Source organism: Pinus tabuliformis, chromosome Q, assembly GCF_031772625.1.
Source record: "Pinus tabuliformis cultivar Carrire ecotype Pingquan chromosome Q, CPIR1, whole genome shotgun sequence".
Classification (NCBI taxonomy): domain Eukaryota; kingdom Viridiplantae; phylum Streptophyta; class Pinopsida; order Pinales; family Pinaceae; genus Pinus; species Pinus tabuliformis.
The window spans coordinates 891,230,797-891,240,878 of NC_142296.1; the positions used below are offsets into that span (position 1 = coordinate 891,230,797).

The 10,082-nt window shown below is 33.2% G+C and overlaps 1 protein-coding gene across 1 annotated transcript; it reads right to left on the reverse strand.

Annotated features, from left to right (window-relative positions):
* Positions 1–8,905: 8,905 nt before the first annotated feature.
* Positions 8,906–9,783, reverse strand: LOC149222332 (double-stranded RNA-binding protein 6-like). Its single transcript, XM_089387571.1, has 3 exons — positions 9,565–9,783; positions 9,166–9,388; positions 8,906–9,024 (listed from the first exon to the last, which is right to left on the reverse strand). The coding sequence occupies exons 1-3, from the start codon at positions 9,781–9,783 to the stop codon at positions 8,906–8,908; spliced, it is 561 nt and encodes a 186-aa protein (XP_089243697.1).
* Positions 9,784–10,082: the final 299 nt, after the last annotated feature.

Here is a 10,082-nt window from a genome sequence, read left to right on the forward strand (position 1 = left end):
GACATAACTTGTAAGTATTTTTCAGGTTTTACAATAAATAAAGAGTACATACCTCATACGCTAATGCCACCAGTCTAGCAGTTTTGAACAAGAAAGCATGCCATATTCAGAGGCTAACAAATTCAACACTCCAGTAGAGTAAAAACAAATTCAAAAGCAACCACCCCTTAATTTACTTTGGATAAAAACGAATTCAAAAACAACCATGTCTTAATTTACTTCAAAATTTCGTGAAGGGTTGTATACCATATCAAATTTTACATAACTTTTAAGTATTTTTCAGGTTTTATAATAAACTTATGACATAAGTAAATAAAGAGTACATATCTCATAGGCTAGCACTTTTGAACCAGAAAGCATGCCATATTCAGAGGCTAACAAATTCAACACTGCAGTAGGATAAAAACAAAATCAAAAGCAACCACGCCTTAATTTACTTCAAAATTTCCCCGGGTTGTATACCATAGAAAATTTTACATAACTTGTAAGTATTTTTCAAGTTTTACAATAAACTAATGGCATAATTAAATAAAGAGTACTTACCTTATAGGCTGATAGGCTAACAAATTCAACACTCAACACAGCAATAGGGTAAAAACAAATTCAGTGAAGTAGGGTAAATTAAAAGATTGAAGGGATGTTATTGCTTTTCCCAATTAGAAAGAAAGAGAAATGACAGAGGAAAATGTAAGACCATAAAACACATAATTCATCAAACCACATATGGTTAGATGCGAAAGAAGTGGTAACTGGACCATGGTAAATTCTAAATGTGAAAGTGGTAATTGGACCCTAGTAAATTCTAAACTGGACCCTCGTAAATTCTAAAGGCCAAAGTGGTATTTGGACCCTGGTAAATTCTATAGTTGTTTCGCAAGAGAGTGAAATCCAATGCTAGTAAATAGGTCATTAAATTATGTCATAAATAATAAATAAATAATAATTTTGGGGATTAGTAAATTCCGGTATTTATAAACTCAACCTTAGTTATAATAAATAATTTTGGGGATTAGTAAATTCCGTACAATAGATTTTTACGGTTTAGATTTTTAATTAAACGTCAGAATGACGGGACCCCAATATATTTTAGACATCACAATTGACGTGCAAAAATTTTCACCAACCGTAAAATACATGCTGAAACTTAAAATACGTCTTGCAGGACGTTAATTTCCAGGCTTGCAGGCTGGTTTCAGTCGTGTGCGGCCAAATAAAATATAACAAACAGATGATTGATTTTATCAATAATATGTAAAATCATTTAATATTAAATATATTCACTTTAAATAGGAGTAGTCTAATGAGGCGGAGGAATTGTCCGGTTTCCGGTGCCGCCCGGAAAAACCTCCGGCTCCGGCCACCGGACAATTCCTCTGCCCTCCGCCACCCTATGCGAGCTCCGCCCACCTCCGGCACCGCAAGCTCCGCCACCGCCAGCTCCGCCACCTCCCGCATTAACTGCATCTGCCGCCGTGAGTTAATTCCGAAATTTCAATTCGAATTTCGGTTTTCCGCGGGCTGCTCCTAACCAATTCGACCTAGCACTCCGCAGTTCCCTCCCCTGCAGCTCCCTCCCCTGCAGTTCACCAGGTCACCAGAACACTCCGAAAACTCACAGAACGGGCTGATTCGCGCCTGCAGCTCACCAGCACAACGGAAAAACTCACTCCGACGCTCTTCAGCTCACCACCTACACCAGCCAGGCGAAAACCAGGCACGTTCAACACGTCGAACCCATGAACGGTGCATGAGTCGTGGTTTCGAGGTAGCATTTGGTATCACCGAGCATTTATTTATTCATTCAAACCCTGTGTCATTTTAATCATAAATAATTAAGCAAATAAACCAAGTCCCTGTATTCTGAAACAAAAAGAGACTCGCGATGAACCCATGAACGGTGCATGATTCGTGGTTTCAAGGTAGCAAGATTTGCTGACCAGACTTACAAGTGCCCTCGTTGTGGCATTGCATGCAATTGTAGTATTGCTTTGGAGTTACATTTGGTGATGTCGCACAAGGTCGCATTTTCAAAAGATAACTTGCCAGAATTGACTGGGATTATTCAGCTACTTTCTGGCCCATCAAGTGATTGCTCCAAAGTTGGCATAAATCTGGAATGCCTTTTGGGAAAGTTGACGGTAATTGTCTCCAGGGCCTTCCAGTTAAATCTTGGATTTTTGATTTAAAACATAATTCCCAAATAATTCCAAAAATTTTGTTTGTGCTTTATTTATCAGTGATGTAATGTAGAATGTGTTGGTGTATGCTTTCTCGCCATAATTCTAGGTTCTTTCCTTTTATGGCTGGATTTAATGAGTGCACCATGGTGCAATTATATTTCCTTTTCCTTTTTTCCTGGATTCCTTGACCGAGTATAAATGGAAAGCTTGTATCTTTTCTTTTTCTGTCCATCTCAGCTTGCTTTGGTGTTCTTGATATGCTGAATGATCATCAAGTATTGATTTTTTAGCATGCTTTCAGGGATGATTTATTAAATGATAAGTTACAAAATTGTTATGTGAGCTTGGTATTTTCTGCTTTGAATACTGACCCATTGTAAGAACAACAAGTCTTAGGTTGAATACGCACGAGTTCTGCTTGTGTCAGCTATATAATATATTTTGTTTTACTGTGGAGACGATATAAGTCACATTTGGTGTTCATGCTTGTCCTGCACACCTTTGGTTTCTTTAGGATGTCCTTGACTTCGAGGAAGCAGGAAGCTTCTTTGAATGTCAAATAGCAAATATTTAATGACTCTGAAGAGCCAACCGAGAGAACTAGGTGAGTAGCCTTCAGACTTTCAAAAGAAAATAAAAAAAAATCTGGAAGAGTCCATAGGAGCATTTGTATCTAGCAGTTAACTGCCACTGCATACCTGTAACATGCACTCAAGGACTGATTTTGAATGCTTTTGTCTCCTAATAGGTTGACAGGTTTGTAACAGAATCCATCTGATCCATTGGCAGTAACCTTATCAAGGGTAAGTAAATGGCTTGAAGCCTCTCTTTCGTATTTGGTTGAAAAACTTAAATGTGGCATTTGATCAAATAGGCTCTAACCTAGACCCAAGATCGTGGAAATTCAACATAATTGAAACTTAGAATTTTGATTTTCTTTTAACTTTGTATATCCACTTGACAAAATATTAATATTTATTTTAAAGATAACAAAAATAAAACAATTTTATGTATTTCATAATAAATTGTGATTTTCCTACTACATTACAATTTTCCATACTATAGGTCTGCTTTCCTTCAAACTTAAAGTAAGAATTGATACAAAACTTAAACTTAAGCAAATATTAATGTAAGAGGATGTGAAGATTAATACTAAATAGGTCAATTGTTATATATTTTGGGTTGTTTTGAACTAGGAGTTATTTGGATGAGCAAAGTCATGTTTTTCATGTGTACTCATCTATTAAGAATTTATTATTAGAAAATATATTTTTATCGAAGTTTTTTACAAAGAATTTTAATAATAATATATGGATTTTTTTTGAAAAACATACACTATAAACTTCATAGATTGGAAGGGGAATTTTTATATAGGTTTGAAATGTTTTTTTCGAATATTTTTCTAAAGGTTTTTATACAAGTTATATCAGTTTGCTCTTCAAATATGACACCTACATGTACAATTAAGACAATTGCATTATTGGCTATTTCCCACATGGTTCTTCGATGCACTTCATATAAATAATGCAGTGTTGATTGGTGAGGCCCTATAATACTTATTGTGAAAGAAATAATGTTATTCAATATGCATGATGCACCAATTCTCTCATACGATTCATGAAATACTGATAAGTATTTATAAATGATGTACCATATCATATGCTTCAAAATAATTGTTATGCCAAATGTTTTAAATGATAAATGTATAGTATATGGTGTAGAATCATTTACACAACCATATATCAATACATTGTCACTCAAGTATGGATTGGCTCCATTCTCCATATTTAAGAGTAAAATCTTAGAGCCACCAAGTATGGATTGAAGATATGGACCAAGTTCCATTTTTTATCACTTGATCAGGTGATTAGTACATTGAATGAAAAGCTAGTGTTTGTTCAAAATAAAATGGAGAATGAACAAGTCATTCAAGCTCTACCCACCGAGGAAAAGGAAATTTTCATCATTATTAGGTAGCGTGTGAGCAAAGGAAGAAAATTGGAGGCTAAAATCTAGAAGTTTGTGGCTATGGATAGGAGATCAAAATAAGAAATTATTTCATAAACAAGGAAAAGCAAGGTTTTTTTTGAAATAATTTTAAGTAAATCAAGAGGGATGGAAGAGAGACAAAAATCAAACAAATAATATTCAAGCATTATGAAGTTTGTACTCTTAAAAAGGGAGTGTTACTAGAAGGGATACAAAAAGTATGCTAGAACATATCCCTACACTAACTAGTCAAAAGGATGATGCAAGATTAGCTCAAGTTATTACTAAAGAGGAAGTTGTGGAAGTAATAAATGATTTAGAACCAAATAAAATTCCTACTCCAAATGATTTCAACATTTTAGTGTTGATTCTGAAAGAGGTAAATCCTTCTTCTTTCTTGAGATTTAGGGAAATTACATTGTGCAATAGATTGAAAAGTCTACTCCACAAAATTATCTCGAATAACCAAATGGCCTTGTGGAGAAAATGAAAATAATAGAGAATATAATTTTAGCACAGAAAGCCATTTACTTCAACAGAACTAGAGGGTAAAAGGGGATCATAATCAAATTTGACATGGAAAATTCCTTTAACCAATTCAAGCATAGTTTTTTTGTTTGAAATGATTCATAAATTTGGCTTTGAATCCAATTGCATTCATTGGACACAACCTATATAAGTAACCTGTGGGTTGCTGCTTTAGTAAACAAATAGTCTACAATGTTCTTTATAGCAACCAGGGGTTTACAATGAGGATTCCCTTTATCATTGCTTATGTATATTCTAATGGCTAAATCCTTGAGCCGAAAGATAGAACATGAAATAGTCAAGAGTCAAAAACATATATCACTAATGATATTATCTTGATAGGTGGGGCTTCCTTCATTATTACATCTCAATTCAAGGAAATTTTGAATCTTTTTATTAGAATTTTGAGTGGTTTGGTTAACGATGGTAAAATCCATTTGCACGCTTGGAATATATAAGAAAGCATATACAAGAAAGCACTTCTCAAGACTCTAAATTAGGTTCAATCTTCAAACAAATTCTATATGTATTGAGTTATATACCCACTATTAAATATTATCATGTGTTAAAGAGGCAACAATATGTAAGCATATTTTTTTGCCAACAAACAAATCGCAAGGAAAACAAAGTGAAATTATTATTAGCTCCAAGTTATATTACCAATCAATATCATAATGTTCCACACCATGTTCATTACGCATTTAATTGATAAGCATGTGGCTCACATTCAAGTTTATTGAAATAAGTAATTAAGACAAGTACTCTTGCATTACTTTATGGCATACTTCACCCTCCAATTTATGCCATTTCCATAAATAAAAAATTAGTCTCATGGTGGATTTCTCTTTGAGTGATGGATCTCTCCATGCAAATGATTCATCATTATACAATGAGGGTTGTAACTATGGATGATAATGATGCCACGGGGACGATCGAACAATGTCAATAGTTCAAATTTGAGAAATCCTTGAGATCATATTACGTGCATATTGATATTCCAGTTCCACACCTTCCCTTTATTCGACATATTCGTTGTCTTACAATTGCTTTGGATCTTCCTCTATCAAAGTGTGATCCTCTCATCACAATTTCTTCAATGGATAGTTGTGAAATTTAGATGTGGATGTTTCTCTAACAATGAGGAAACAATGGATGTTTTGCAACGTTGGGTTAGGCAACTTGAAGTTGAGGATGTCAATTTAGTATCTTAGATGGAGACAACCATGTAAACCCTAATTCAACGATAGCAAATCATACAACAGATAGAAGAAAGATGTGATCTGCTCAACCACAAATTTGATTGCCTTTCTTTGGAACATTAGCTCGAGTACCATAATTTAGCTCTAACAACAAATTTTGGATTGGAAAATATAAAACAATCCACCATTTAGTTCCCAAATTTAAATGGGCAAGCCCCTAAGCCTAATCAAGTATCAATTGAGATCATCGATAATCTACATGAAGCAAGTTGAATTTGATGTATTGTAAAATCTATCAAAGTCTCGTGATATACTATATATTTAAACTATAAGGTTTTTTTGTGAAACATTGATTTCCTATCTAATAGTTCTTGATGTATGCTATAAACTAGTGCCCTCTGTTTTGGCAAATTGACAATGTTAGAAAGTTCATTTTTGTAATTTTGTCACATACATTTACCACAAACTTTGATTAATATAGTATCTACCTATTATTATTAATAAATATGTAAAAAAATATTGAAAATTAGCAAAAACTTCCACCCTATCAACGTTGAACAATAATTATAGTTTGGAACTCTAATAATGAAGGGAGGACAAATTCCAATATTGTAGAAACAAGCGATCACCAAACACAAAAATAATTGCAAGTCGCATAAATTTGAAATTGAAAGAGAATCATACACCTCCATTAGCAACTCCAATGAAAAGAAAGAGAAGGAAAACAATTATTGTAGATGGGATAAGAATTAAATTTTAGGTCCAATCAATTATATCATTGCAAAATTATAAATGAAAAGAACAAGAGGTATCCAGTAAACTAGACATGTTAAACTTTGACGAAGATGAAAAATCATAAAAGATATTTACAACAATCAAGTAGAAAGAAAGAACGAGAAAAAAACACGAGAAATTGTAATAAAGTTATATGGAAAAATGAAAATGAGAAACCATCTATAGTAAGATACATATCTCACTTAAGGAACCATCGATATAGCTAAAGCATTCACAACAAGAACCCCACAATACCACTTGCAACAATTCTAAGAAAAAATGGAACAAATGATATTGAAACCAAAGGGAAGAATAAATAATAAAGGCATCACTATTTTCAAAACTTTTGGAAATAAACACACTTTTGTGAATATTAATCTCACAAAACAATTAGATCTTTTTATGTAGTCTATGAAAAATCCCATTGTTATGTTTGTTGGTGATCAACAAATCAAAGGAATAAGTTGGTGCTCTGAAGTTTACATATAAATATGAAGCCTAGAATTACAAACTAAATGTTGTGCTCTACCACTTGATCAGATTGACATGGTGTTAGAAACAAAATGATAATGCAAATAAAAACCTATGCCACAAATTTCCCAAAACAATTTATGAAATTCAAATGAAAGTATTCAAGCACAAGCCCATAATCAAAATGACTCCAAAATGAAAAACAAAATCACCCAAGATTGTTAGAGGACAAAACATTTCCAAAAAAGAATGATATTTTATGTAGTATTAAAAAACAAAAAATAAAGACACATAATTTATAATATATATGCCTATACAAAAAAAATTAAGATGTTGATATAATTATGAGAAGTTACATTACATCAAATATCGCCTTGACAAGTATAAAATGCTAAGGATACTAATTAATGCAATCATCCTGTTATTCATATATTATACATTTATATGTTAATTATATATTATACATTTAAACTTATTTTTTATCTAATTTTTTAAATCAAATATTCTTAAGCTATTTTGCTTCTTGTCCCTGCTCCCATCTATTGTTCAGAAACATTACATAAATATAAACACAGAGTAATAACAACAACTTTTTATTGAACCAACAAGCCAACATTTATTGCAATAAAAATAATTATATATATATATATATATATATAAATTAAAAAAATATATTCAATGAAACATTATGTGCTTGAAGATGTGCCCTACACAACCACGAAAAAAATCATAATCATAGAACTTTATTTTTCATAAAAAAGATCACAATCATTTCATTCTTTTTAGAAAAGACTCATTCAAATTCTGTTAGAAAAATCTGTAGCAAAATTGCAATCTTTATATTCCTTTGAAAAAATAGAAAACTTATTCATTCCCTTGAAAAAATAGAAAACTTAAGTTCAACAAAGAAATAAAAAATATTTGTCCACATCTGCCAAACAAGGAAAAGACATTTCAAGTTCTGTTAGAAAAATCTGTAGCACAATTGCAATCTTTATATTCCTTTGAAAAAATAGAAAACTTATTCATTCCCTTGAAAAAATAGAAAGCTTGAGTTCAACAAAGAAATAAGAAATATTTGTCCACATCTGCCAAACAAGGAAAGGATATTTGTGGTGAGATCACACTGTTTATTCTTTTTGAAAAATACTCAAATTTGCCAATTCTTCATAAACACATCGAAAATTGGTAAATACAAAATCCATTCAATTCAAACAGTGCAAACAGAAACACAAAAACATCATTAAAAAATTTAAATGTATAAATTGTAAAACTTAATTAAGTACATAGATATATACAAAGAATCAATGCCATTTGAAAGTCATATATCCCTGAACCATTAGTTGTAAGTTTCCCTCTTATCTACAATCTGAAAACAAGACTCTACCCAAAGCTACTCTAAAAGAATTTTTCAATTCCAAAAAAAGCATTCACACACTTGAAATAAGTCTATTACCCATCATTATTGTTGTCCGCCTAGTGAGAGATGAGTTAGTAGAAGTTATACAACCAAAACACTACAAATATGATTTCTCTATTTAATTTTTCAACATTTTTCAGATTTTAATTCATGAATAAATGAGGATAAGAATTTAAATCTGCGCAGTATAATATAAAACAAGCCATATCCATACTTCCACAAAATGGCAGAGGAAAATATAAAACAAGCCATATCCATACTTCCACAAAATGGCAGAGGAAAATGTTCAGAATTTATAACAGAAACATAAACATTGTTTAAGACATATTCGTTAACAGCAACAATCAAACTTCTGAAGCCCCTCCAACTTCACATGGGTTCTCCACATTTATCTTTTCTGGAACAGTAGGAACATCCTTTTGTTTGGTTTCATCATGAAGTTCAATCTGTGGAAAAGAATTGCCTGAAAAGAGAATCTAATGGATCAGTGGCATCAACAAATCTAAATAGCACAATGGAGAGAAGGAAACTAACAATGTTACAAATTACATAGGGATAACTAAGGAGAATGCAAATAATTTGTTTTCTATCTACAGCAACTCACAATCTTGGGTGCGAATTGATCGGATTGCTTCATATGCAGCGTTTCTTGCGGCCTCCTCCTTATTGTTTGAAGGAGCTCCGGTGTACGACTCCCCGTTAATTTCTACAGTTGCCGTAAAAGTTGGGGAGTGTGCAATTCCTTCCTTTGTAAATTGATACGTAGGAAGTGGAATGTTCTTTTTTACAGCAAACTCGTTGAGCACGTTCTTGAGTAGTTTTGTCTCCTGCTTGGTCATAAAAAATAAGACAAACAGATTTACAATCCTCCAACATATTCAAACTCATTAGGTTTGGTAACTAATGAACAAACTCTTTACCAGATGATTGACAAAGGTCTCGAGTGTTTGATTTAAGACATATTCGTTATACAATAGAAGGAAATCGCATATGCAAATCTTACTTTAAACTGGATATGCAAATCTTCAACCGCTACCTGAGCGGCGGCGTTCTCTGCTTCCTTCTTATATTTAAATCCCGAGGGCGAATCATATCGTGCGCCGTTCACTGTCACACTGCATTTGAACTCAGGAAGATGGTCTTGGCCTTCATTTACGGTGGTGTAAACTGGCAAAGGCAAAGAATTCTTCTGGGCGTACTCTCGTAACCTGTTTTTGAACATTTCCGCAGCAGGGCAAAGGGATCGAAATGCAGACAAAAAGGAGAACAGAGAAGCTGAGTGGAGTGGTCTGTGTAATGGGATCGAAATGCAGACAAAAAGGAGAACAGAGAAGCTGAGTGGAGTGGTCTGTGTAATGGGATCGAAATGCAGACAAAAAGGAGAACAGAGAAGCTGAGTGGAGTGGTCTGTGTAATGGGATCGAAATGCAGACAAAAAGGAGAACAGAGAAGCTGAGTGGAGTGGTCTGTGTAATGGGATCGAAATGCAGACAAAAAGGAGAACAGAGAAGCTGAGTGGAG